Source organism: Myotis myotis, unplaced genomic scaffold (genome assembly GCF_014108235.1).
Source record: "Myotis myotis isolate mMyoMyo1 unplaced genomic scaffold, mMyoMyo1.p scaffold_m19_p_3, whole genome shotgun sequence".
Lineage (NCBI taxonomy): Eukaryota > Metazoa > Chordata > Mammalia > Chiroptera > Vespertilionidae > Myotis > Myotis myotis.
Window position 1 is genome coordinate 195,244,100 of NW_023416335.1, and position 12,922 is coordinate 195,257,021.

At 36.6% G+C, this 12,922-nt stretch overlaps 1 protein-coding gene across 1 annotated transcript in view; it reads left to right on the plus strand.

Moving 5' to 3' along the window:
• CFAP54 (cilia and flagella associated protein 54) overlaps positions 1–12,922 on the plus strand; it is a 252,382-nt gene that overhangs the window by 96,960 nt on the left and 142,500 nt on the right. Inside the window, exons 27-30 of the mRNA XM_036301177.1 lie at positions 3,897–4,028; positions 5,071–5,185; positions 7,763–7,852; positions 8,580–8,706. Of these exons, the coding sequence (XP_036157070.1) occupies positions 3,897–4,028; positions 5,071–5,185; positions 7,763–7,852; positions 8,580–8,706 (464 nt within the window). The remainder of the gene's footprint in view (positions 1–3,896; positions 4,029–5,070; positions 5,186–7,762; positions 7,853–8,579; positions 8,707–12,922) is intronic.

Genomic DNA, 12,922 nt, shown 5'->3' on the forward strand with positions numbered 1-12,922 from the left:
TGTTAAAAGAAAAAGAGAATTTATAAAGTGATTATATATAAAACACTTATAGAATGTTAAGTTTTTTAAAACTAGCAGTAGCCAGTTAGAAATGGAGGGGAGAAAATATAACACTTATAATGCACAATATTTTAAATTTAACAAATGTTAAAGAAGATAAATAAAAGAACTGTGAAATCTTACCAAAGGACACAAAAAAGATCTGAACATATGGTAGGTCACATCAAGTTCCTGAACAGGAAGACTTCCTCTCATAGAAATATAAATCTTTCCTAAAATAATATTTAAATGTAATATAGTCCAAATAAGAATCCCAATGGGGTGTCTCTGAAACTGATTAGAATAATTTAAAAGTCCTCAATAGATATTAAAATTTACCATAAATCCACTTCAATAAAAAGTAGTGTTAGTAGAAAAATGGGCAAAGGTCAGTAGAATAGAATAGAGAATCCAGCAAGAGCCAGACCCAGGTCTACAGAAGAACTTAACATACGACAAAAGTGGTATTTTGATTCATTAAGAAAATAATAATTTATTATAATAGTTTATTTATTAAAAGGTGCTAGTATAACTGACAATTTGTCTGAAAATAAACAAAGCGTCCTACCTGATACCATACAAAAAATAAAATCCCAATGGATTCAAGGATGTATGGCCTTGAAGTCAGGGGAAATCTCTCTCAACAGGACACAGAACTCAAAAAACACATAGAAGTAAAAAGTAGATAAATAGATTAAATAAGAGGAACCGTTAAAGGTTTTTCAAACCCCGAAATGATATAATGAGATTTGCATTTTAGAGAAAAGAAATTCTTCTGGTTGTGTAACAGCTCATCATTAGAGGGATGGGGGGTCGGTGGGGGGAGGTAAGACCTGAGGCAGGGAATGAGTTCAAAGGTGAGAGATGATAAATTAAGCTAGTGTGGGAAAGGGGAGAGAGAATGGAAAAGATTCAAGAGTTATTAATGAGAGAGCATTGAGAGCCTGGAAACCTATTGAGTATAGGGGGATAAAACAGGGAGAGGGAAGAGTCAACAACAATCCAGCTATCTGCCCTGGGCAGTGGGGTGAATACAATGCTACATGTTGATGGGGAGCAATTTTGTGTGGAAAAGGGAGAAAAGATCATGAGTTTTGAATATATTGAATTTGGGGGCCTATAGGATGGATATTCAAAGAGGTGGCTATTATATGATCATATCATTGTATCTATAGGCTTGGAGTTCAGAAGAGGCCAAATATGTATAAAGGAGTCATTAATATGTGGGCTCCATTGGAGCAATAGAAACAGATGAAATGGGACACTGTGTAGAGTGAGAAGGGAATAGGATTATTTAAGAATCAAAGGGGCACTTAGTCAAAGGAGCCAGTCCTGCTTCTACTAGGCAAGAGAAACAATCGTAGAGCCAATTAGTGCAAATCTTTCTTTTTTAATCTGTATCTGAGGATATGTTTAGAGAGAGAGGGAGGGAGGGAGAGAGAGAGAGAGAGAGAGAGAGAGAGAGAGAGAGAGAGATTGATTTGTTGTTCCACTTATTTATACATTCTTCGGTTGCTTGCTTGGTTCTGGTATGTGCCCTGACCGGAGATGGAACCTACAACCTTGGCCTATCAGACGATGCTCTAACAACTGAGCTACCTGGCCAGGCAGGGCTCGATTATTTTTTTAAAGTAAAGTATATATTAATTTAGGATTTTTCTGTATATTAGTAGAATTTTGCTGTTAGAGCTAGTCTTCCCAAATTGATATGCTGAGAATTGTCATTCTTGAAGCTTCCTCTAGCACAGTGATGGTGAACATATGACACGCGTGTCAGAGGTGACACGCAAACTCATTTTTTTGGTTGATTTTTCTTTGTTAAATGGCATTTAAATATATAAAATAAATATCAAAAATATAAGTCTTTGTTTTACTATGGTTGCAAATATCAAAAAATTTCTATATGTGATATGGCACCAGAGTTAAGTTAGGGTTTTTCAAAATACTGACACGCCGAGCTCAAAAGGTTCGCCATCACTGCTCTAGCATGACCAGCAGTCCCAGATTTCAGGTGTTCATTTCATATAAACACATTTTTATATGACTTTTCTATTACAAAGCTCAATTAGTCAAATGACAGTTTCTTTTTTCTGCTACTTTTAAAAAATTGCTACTCTATTCAGATGGCTTCGTCTTTCTTCTACAAGCGCCAGTAGTTTTTCCAAAAGATGCCAGAATTCCAAATGAAGTGCCACTTCTGAGACACATAGTCTTCAATGTTTCATTATTTTGCCATTGTTAAAAAATTATTATGCTAAACATCTGGCCTAGTCTTTTTGTTTCTGCTCATTTTGATGTGTTAAGTAGAATTGGTTCTTTTTTTCTTTTGATTTGAAATGTTCTTTTTCACTTAGTGTTTTCTACTGGCATATTATAACTGGAGAAAAGATTACCTACTACTCTATCAGCAGAGGACCTGAATATGTCAGAAAGCAAAGTTGAAGAGAGAGCAAACATCACCCTATTTGTGTTTTCTATTAACAAAACTATCTTCCTCTTGTATCAATTTTATAATGAGGTTGGACCACCTTGCCTGGCATTCAAGGCCTTGCATGATTAACCCCATCTACCTCTTCAAATGCTATTTCACCATTTTCCTTCCCATCCTTTGTTCCACAGTCAGCATTACTTTACCACTATTGCACTGGTCCCACAGAAGTATTTCCAGTTCTTACACTTTGCATGAAGTCAGTCTTATCAGGTTTAAGCAGCTATTCACTTTCTTGTTCAGCCACTTATTACTATACTAGAGGCCCGGTGCATGAAATTTGTGCATGGGGTGTGTGTGTGGGGGGGGTTGGTCCACTTATTACTGTATATCCTTTCCCTGCATGGGAAATAACACTTGTTACTCATTGTAAATACTAACTTATTTAACTTGACAGAATGCATCTACATATAATAAATTCATACAAACTTATTTCTACCCATAGAGAATTGCCTTATGGGGTTCACAGTTAGTGTATTCCCATCATGTGACCCTTCACTGCAGCAGGCTCCATACAAATTATATTGCTGGCCAGGGAAGCTTTTTTGGAGTTGATGCTAGAGTCCAGGTTTTAATGACCAGGTTATGTTAATAACCTGGCATTACTCTAATAAAGCGGGGAAGCTGCTCTGGGAAGTGGCTCAGCTGTAAGAAAGCATGCAGTCCTGAAACCATGGTCAGAATTTATACTAGGGTCAATATTTTGTAAACTTAAAGTGCAAGAAGATGAGTGGTCAAAGATTATGCTAGGGAGGTAGGTAAGGACCAGGTAGAGAGGCAAAGAATAGCAATAACAGGAAATATGGATGGGAGTGGGAGAGTGGGCCACTCCCCTTCTTATGATTAGTGTCTGCTTCTCCTGGGGTTCATAGAGAATCTGCCCCAAACAGCTTAATTCTAGCTCAGCCCACTACCAGAGTGCCTTGTAATGCATTTATGGTTGTCAATGCCCCTCCCCCACAACACCATTGTCAGCAATTTTGCCATTTCACATGGAAAGCAACTCAAGACTAGAGGTGATGGTTATGTGGCCTCTAAGAATGATTTTGTTTTAACATGGATCTTTTAAGTGGAAACATTTTCTGAATAGTTAACTTACTAAATGCATATGGCTATATGTCCCAGAGGTACGGGGTATTCATTGTTGATGAGATTCCTGTTATTTGTCCCTTATTCAAAATAGTGGAAGCAAGCAGTTTTAATTCTAGAGAATATGATCTGGGGGTTAACTTTCAGTTTCCTTAACAGAAACGGTAATTCTTAGACCCAAAACATTAATGGGACTTTTGAGTTTATGAAAAATGATGCAAAACACTTGAGAATCGTTAAGAGTTTCCAAAAGAGATGATGAGTAAATATTTTAAATTAGGTTCTGCGTTCATGGAAGGAATATGACCTGGCAGTAATTATTATAAATTATGGGAAAAAGATGTTGGACATCACATCGGAGTGCAAATCTCTATTTGGTATTATTAATGAGCCAGAAGAAACACAAGAGGAGGTAACTGTTTTTTGTTCCTCATCTCTAAGCTTATATTTAGTTGAGTCTTTTAAGAGATTGTGTGTTATTAGTAAACATGTTAAAAACAGTTTTTAATTTGTTATATTTACATAAAAGAAAAGTTATATATAGTGAAGAGCTGATTTTCCCTCCTTTTTCTTTTGGGATTAAAAAATAAATTCATGCTAGAATACTGGAAAGCTCCCTATCACCTGTACTGATCATCAGTTAGGGCTGATAATGAGCTTCCTGCACCCAGTTGGATATTGGACTAAAAACCCTGTAAAGTCTCCCAAATTGAAGATTTTATTATCCTGGGTGCCTCACTGAATGTAGTAAGAACATGTCAGAGCTTTTTACAGTATTCAAATTAGATTTCCCAAACTCATTGTCACACTTAAATTGTCTTCTTTAGAAGACTGTTAATGTTTGAGACAACTTTTTAGTATCTGTCTCCCAAGCTTGGTGCTTACTAGAGCCTGCTTGATTGTCTTTCCTAGAAACTATATGGTTAAATGTTTTGGTTAATTAAATTTGAACTGTCACTTAGTTGATCAGGTTTCTGAGGTGCACTAGGAATTACTCGAAACCCCTTCAATGACTGGGGTGGCTGTATCAGAGTAGTTCCATTTCTATCTCTATTATATGTTGAGTTTCCACAGAAGCATTTGCCACAAAAATCTTCAACTATCAGCACAGTTTAACTGGATAAACTTTTTAGCCATAATCCTTTTTTCAAGGGGGTTGCTCTATCTAGAGAGAGTTTAAGTTGGAGGCGATTTGAAGGTTTTTTTCCCACCAAGTGTTCACTCTCAGAGCCTGTCAGCCAGCCCCTGCATATCACCCAGGCTTTGCCTCAGGACACTGTCCCCGCACATGTCCCCATGAAGCCCCCCTTGCCTCTGGCATTTATTAATTCATGTTGTTTAGCCATGTAGATCATAGTTTTATTTACAAGTACGAAAACAGAATTTTAAGAATGCTATTTGATAATTGCTGAAACATGTTGAAGTACATTCTGAAATGTAACCAATGTTTCTAGGCTTGTGCTATGAAGTCTTCCAGGACCAAGAGGCTACAGCAGACAATATCACCTGAAAAAATAAATGAACAGCTGCTCTTGTTGGAGACACATCTTCTCAAACTGACGAAGCAATGTAGTCATTTTGTTTTCTCTCTGTATACTTGTGTTGAGCATTACATATATATTTTTAAATAAGAATATATTTTGTTAAAAGGATTAGGAGGAGATTAGCATTTGGGTAAACCCTTTAAGGTTTACGTAGTGCTTTTATATAATAAATTTAACTTTAAATTTATAATCCTAATATTCTGTTAATAAGGGATTGCTAACTACTTTTTTACAGATGTCACTCATAAAGATTAAGTGATTTATTTAGGATTGCATAGCTAGCTTGGATTTGAGCCTATCTCTTCTGGTTCTAAAGCAAGGTATCTAAACCTCGACACTATTGCCAATTTGGGCCAGATAATTGTTGTGGGGGACTGTCCTAGGCATTGTGGATGTTGAGTAGCACTTTGGCTTCTATCCATAGATACATAGCATACAAGACTCCCCTCCCGCTGCCCCCAGCTGTGTCAACCAACTGGGAGGAAAATGTTGCCAAATATTTTGGGGAGGGAGAGTGCAAAATTGAGAAGCACTGCTCTAACAGCAAAGGGTAACTGAGAAATAAAAAGGGATAGTATGAGAGGTGTTAATGTGTGAGTGCTTTGAAACACTGTCTACTCAAGTGAAAGATTAGTTTAATTTCAAGTCATTGTGCTCTATAGTAATACTAGAGGCCCAGTGCATGAATATTCATGCACTGGAGGGGGGGTCCCTCAGCCTGGCCGGCCCTCTCTCACAGTCCAGGAGCCCTCAGGGGCGGGAGGTGACCTGGTGATCAGGGGGAGGCAACGCCCCCATCATACCTCTGTTGCTGCCACTGCCAGCAGTGCAAGCCTTGGCTGGCCCTGGTTACCTGTGCCTCAGGATGGCCCTGAGTGGCTGGGGGGCTGAGGGAACTGGGGGACTCTGAAGGCAGGTGTGTGGCAAGGCTGGGCCTGCCACCAGACAGGCCCGGCCTTGCTGTGCTCCTGCCACCTGGGCAAGGCTGAGGGAACTGGGTGCTGCCATCTTATGGCTGTGGGCGCTGCCATCTTTGAGGGCATGGCAGTCAATTGGCATATTCCCTCCTTATGGCTGTGGGTGCCGCCATCTTTGAGGGCAGGGCTGTCAGTTAGCATATTCCCTCCTTATTGGTTTTATTGGTTGTGGGCGCCGCCATCTTTGTGACAGTATGAGGGTCAATTAGCATATCCCCTCTTTATTGGATAGGATGTTAACACAATGATTGGAATTTTGGGAGTTTGCAATTTGGAAATCTGTATAAGCAATTGATTTAGTTTCTGGTGATAAATACTATCGCATTCTTAAAAAGCAGGTACTTCAGATCTTCCAGAAGGACAGGAGTATACCTATGTTTCTTTTAAGTGGGAGGCTCCACTTTTGGCCCCATAATCTTTTGGGAACTGAGCATACTTGTAGACTTCTGTGTCCCTAACTTAACTCTCTTACTGTGTGTCTCAGTTATATCTGGCTGGTTGTGGTGCTTCAGAATTCCCTGACTTGGATTTCTCTATTTCATCAATCTCCATGTCTGTTATATTTACAGAATTTATGAATTTATGAATTGAACCCAATACTCTATCATTCACATAACCAGTAAACATAGTTTATTGAAAGCTGTAATTGTCTGGTTACCTATAAAAAATGTATTCCTTAAAATGTAAAGTGTTCTAGAAATGTGAATTATTTCTTTTCATATTATCAAAACAAACAAACAAATAAACAAACACAAAAACTCTAACATTTTACCAGGAAGCACAGTGTAATGTTACTAATTTTGCTGCTTCCTCTATGCCAGAAACTACTGTGTGTTTTATATATATCAAAATTCACATAATGCCCCAACCGGTTTGGCTCAGTGGATAGAGCGTCTGCCTGCAGACTGAAGGGTCTTAGGTTCGATTCCAGTCAAGGGCATGTACCTTGGTTGCGGGCACATCCCCAGTAGGGGACATGCAGGAGGTAGCTGATTGATGTTTCTCTCTCATTGATGTTTCTAACTTTCTATCCCTTTCCTTTCCTCTCTGTAAAAAAATCAATAAAATATATTTTAAAAAATTCACGTAATTCCTATATAACCATTATACAAAGAAGGCATTGCTGTTATTCCCATTTTAAAGATAAGAAAACTGAGGCACACAGAAGCTGAGTACCTTCCCAAAGTCTCATAATTTAAAGATGGTTAGATGCTGAGCCCAGGCAATCTGGCTCCAATGGCTGTGCTGTTCATTATTCTATGCTTTACTGTCTTTAAATGATAATTTTATAAAAATGGAGTTAATATCATTGGTAGGTTTCTGAGTCTGGGCTTTGCTGATATACGACAGCTGTTGTATAACAGAAACCTGTGCCTTGGAAACTTTTTAGCTATTTGGTAGCAGACTCATTGGCTCTTGGGTGGGGGAAATGAAAAGAAAATAATTGAAATTATTGAAATTTTTAATCTCTAAGATAGGATATAGTTGATAGTTTTAAGGCACATAATTTAGAAAAAATACTTGAGTTTTTTTCCTATTTTTCATCTCCTCCAAAGAATTTTCCTATTTGGTTATTCATGTTAAATAGAATGTATTACTTATTATTAATGTTTTTTTAATCTTAGTTTCTACAGCTGAACTCTCAGGATCAGAGGACCCTATCTTTCTTTACCCTATAGTTTTAAGTTGGTCGGTCAAAGGTGCTGTGAAAGAAGGTAGGTGCCTTAAATGTGTACACGCTGTTCACTCAACTTACCACTGAAGATCATTCATTCTATGGGTTTTGTTGTTGTTTATTACTTAAAGGTCTAACCCAAGCATGTCAAACTTGCGGCCCTCAGGCCACGAGTTTGACATGCTTGGTCTAACCTGTTCCAGGCAGAAGATTTTGGGTCCTTTACTCATTCAGAATAATCCAGACTTTTGATTGTCAAGTAATGAAGGAGACCTAAATAGGAGCCTGATTTAAAGTTTGGGAAGACGGAACCTTGATGGTGGCTTACTTGGGTAGTAGATGGGGTTATTATGAAACTTGCAAAAACTAGGGAATTGAAAAATGTGTCAGTGATCGTTAAGTTCAGCTGTGAAAAAACAGCAGCATTATTGCTTAACTCAGAGGGCAATATAATAAAAAGTAGGATAACTAGTTATTCTGCAATTTTTTTCCAACTAGACGTACAGGAGAGGAAACTTTTAAGAAATCTTAACACTGAGTTATTTGGAAAATAAATGAAATATAGACTGTAAAGGATTATTTGATTTTAGAAAACAGTAGTTCTCACCACATTTATTCTACATATTTTTTAAAAGTGAGAAATAAAAAAAAACAGGTTAATAAATGTTTCTGTTAGAATGAAATGAGTATTAGTAATAATAACCATTCAGCACTAATAACTGAGTGTATTGGTAACTGTATATGTATGAACTTCCTTGTTTTCACAGTTATGAAATTTAAACAGAGACCTAGATTCCTGGAATTTTTTACCCAGATTATGCTAAAATGTATAAATGATGAAAAATATTCCCTTATGGTGGAGATCACAAATCCTATCAATGACTTCTTGAAAAGGTACTTGTAATATCTGTTTTATTGCTACTAACAACTTAAAAAAACGAGTAACATTGTCACATAAAGATATATAAGGTAGATGAAAACGAGTATAGGCTATAGACAATTAAAACAGCCACCTGGAGGTAGGATTTATGTCTCTGTGTGTAAAAAAACAAATAAGTAAACATAAAATTATTTATACAACCCAACTAAGGAATAAGATTAGAATATGTTTATGTTTGCAGCAGGAAGTAAATTAGGCCTTTTTGCTATTGATTCAAGATGGATAATAACATCTCTGGGCCATCAGCTCCTCATATAGCAGCGGTTCTCAACCTGTGGGTCGCGACCCCTTTGGGGATCGAACGACCCTTTCACAGGGGTCGCCTAAGATCATTGGAAAACACATATTTTTGATGGTCTTAGGAACTGAGACTCCGCTCCTCTATCTGTCTCCAGGCGGGTCCACCCACATGCAGATACGCCCACATAGGGGTACCCGTATTAAAGGGTCGTGGCATTAGGAAGGTTGAGGACCACTGTCATATAGGCTTCTAGGTCCAGTGCTGGTCATTTACATGCTCTTCTAATTCCTTTACATTAGCAAGCAGAGCCATTCCGTGGGTTTTCATTCACAGATGCGAATGAGGAGTCCCTCAAATAGAAGTAGTAAAACTTAAAGCTCTTCCCTTTGTTCTCTGAGCCTGAATGGTTCTCTTTGACTCCAAATAAAATTACAGTGTTTCATGCCAGTTATGAGAGATGCTAAATGAACCCAACTTTTGTTCCAACAGCTGGGTTTTACTTTCACCGCTGTGCCCAGATCTATCTCATTTTAGTAATGGGAAGCATCAGTAACATGGAGTCCATTTAAAAAATGGCAGCAGAAGAGAAACATTATCATAAAAATACACAGGAAAATAGTCTTCCTAAAATAGGTACTTCTATTATTGGAACAAATGCTTGGAATATATGTGCTTCATATTTTCAAGACATAAAAGAGGAAATTGCTTGTATTAAATGAAGCAGGCTCTGGTAATAAGAACATTGGTCAGAATTAGAAAGTTCCATTACATTAAGAAAAACATAGCCCAAATTAGGTGTTTAGAAACTGTAAGTAATATTCTTGATACCAAAAAAAATTAGAAGACACTATCAGTGTGCAGTGAAATTTGGAGGACTGACCAGGGAGGTCCAATCTAAGCAAAATACTGTAGATATTCTGAAAGAGGAAAACAGAGTAAGTGGCTTAGAAGCATTGACCAGTGGAATAATAAAAGCCCTGAGGTTGAAAATTGAGTGGTATAAGCATGTCCCAACTGAAGGTAAAGCTTTCAGTTCTGCCCTAACCGGTATTGCTCAGTGGATAGAGCGTCAACCTGCAGACTGAAGGGTCCCAGGTTCTATTCCAGTCAAGGGCATGTACCTTGGTTGCGGGCACATCCCTAGTAGAGGGTGTGCAGGAGGCAGCTCATTGATGTTTCTCTCTCATGGATGTTTCTAATTCTCTATCCCTTTCCCTTCCTCTCTGTAAAAAATCAATAAAGTATATATATATTTTTAAAAAGATTTCTGTTCTAAGGCTGAGCAGATGTTTCAGGACACTCTTCTCCAAGTCAGGGAGTGTAGAGGAGGGGCAGATGCAACACCTCCATTTCTGCTTTGATAGTAATATCTGTCTTCTTTTGTGTTCACATGCTTAACAGTGTTAACAAAGAAATTTTCTCATACTGCAACAGACACATATGCAGCTGTATTTACTTCCAACTTTATGATACTATGGTTTCTATTTAATGTGTTAATCCATATGGATTTTTTTTTTTTTTTTTTTGGTATGGGGATTTAGATTAAACTTTAGTTTTTTACCCCCTACAAATTCTATCTATTGTCCTGGCAATATTTAAAGAATGTTACTTTTTGTTAGTTTTTTTAAAAAATTTGTAATTTATCTTTATTGTTGAAAGTATTACAGATGTCCTCCTTTTTTTTTTTTCTTTCCCCATTGATGTCCTCCATCCTGCACTGGCCCCCTCCTAGGCCTTCACCACACTATTGTCTGTGTCCATGGGCTATGCATATATGCATATGAGTTCCCAGGTTCATTGTTCCCTCCCACCCTCTCCACCTCCTGCTTTCCCTCTGAAATTCATCAGCTACCTATGGTTTCTTCTAAGATTTTTATGGTTTCACAACTTACATTAAGTTTTTTTTTTTTTTTGTTTGTTTGTTTTAAAATATATTTTATTGATTTTTTACAGAGAAGAAGGGAGAGGGACAGAGAGCCAGAAACATCGATGAGAGAGATCGATCAGCTGCCTCCTGCACACCCCCCACTGGGGATGTGCCCGCAACCAGGGTACATGCCCCCTACCGGAATCGAACCCTGGACCCTTGAGTCCGCAGGCCAATGCTCTATCCACTGAGCCAAACTGGTTCGGCAATTTTGAGTTTATTCTTGTGTAAGTTGGCGGTCTAGTTTCATTTTTTTCATGTACCTGCCCAATTTTCCCAACACCATTTATTGAAGAGACTGTCTTGACTCCATTGTATATATGCTCTTGCCTCCTTTGTCATATATTAATTAAGCGTAATGGCTTGGTTCGATTTCTGGGTTCTCTGTTCTGTTCCATTGGTCTATATGCCTGTTCTTGTGCCAGTAGCAGGCTGTTTGATTATAGTGCCTTTGTAATATAGCTTGATATCTGATATTGTGATTCCTCCAACTTTGTTCTTTCTCAAGTTTGCTCTGGCTATTCGAGGTCTTTTTTGGTTCCATATAAATTTTTGGAGTGTTTATTCTAGATATGTGAAATATGCATTGGTATTTTAATAAAAATTGCATTGAATCTATAGATTGTTTTGGGTAGTATGGACATTTTAATTATGTTGATTCTACCAATCCATTAACACAGTATATTCTTCTACTTGTTTATATCTTCCTCTGTCTCTTTTTTCAATATCCTGTAGTTTTCTGAGTACAGGTCTTTTACTTCCTTAGTTAAGTTTATTCCTAAGTATCTTATTTTTTGTTGTTGTTGCAACGGTAAATGGGATTGTATTTTTAGTTTCTCTTTCTGAGAGTTCATTATTGATATATAAAAATACCATCAATTTCTGGGTGTTAATATATCCTGCTGCATCGCCAAATTTATTTATTAAATCTAGTAGGTTTTTAATGGAGTCTTTTTGTAAGTTCAATGTGGAAGAACTTACATAGGGTTTTATACCTAGGGTTTTCTATGTATAATATCATGTCATCTGTGAATGACAGTTTTACCTACTTCTTTCCACTTCGGATGGCTTTTTGTTAATTAGTTTTAATGCCATCTTTTCACATTCCAAGTGGATGATTTTACCAATAATGCTTATAAGTCACAATGAAGTTATTTCATAAACTTTTATGTTCTACATTAACAAAAAGTCAAAGTATGTGGAAATCACTGCTTAAAAGACAAGGGTTATTTGACAGAAGCATAATAACCTAGAATATAACGTGCTACTTTAGGAAATGCTACTTTTAGAAATAGGAATAAAAAGGATATAGAAAATATACCTAATATAATTAAGAATATAATTATATAATTTAATATATATAGTTAATTTAAAGCACTCACTAAATTTTTAAAAAGTAATATGCTAAGAAACAAAACTCAGATCACTCAGACTAAAATTTGTAAAGACCACATTCTCTTATAGTACAATAAAACTGAAATGCCATAACAAAATAAATTACTGGCATATAAAATTATTGGATAAAAAAAGAAATCTACCTAAATGTATAGAGCCTTTTAAAAACAATGATAATAAGAAACCCTAATGTCAGTTGTACTCAAAGCAGCAGTTAAAGACACATTTTTAGCTTTAGAAGCTTTTATTACTAAACAGGAAAAATAAAATTAAATGAACTTTTATTGAACTCACAAAATTAGAAAAATAAAATAAATCTAAGAAAGGAGAAAATAGAAGTTGAAATTAATCAATTATAAGTTGGTTTTAAACTAGTTCAGTTGAGAACTGTTAGAGCTGGTTCTCTGAAGTTATAACTAAATTATGTAAATTTTTGGCTGGCATAATAAGAAAAAGCAAAATACAAGTAATCCAAGAGAAAATAATAATAAATTTGAAGTGGTTAAAGAAACATTAGCTAACTAATTACAATTTCATATGAATAAATTTGAAAACCTAAGTGAAAGTGGTAATTATCTAGAAAAAATTAATTTAGAATTTATTGAAG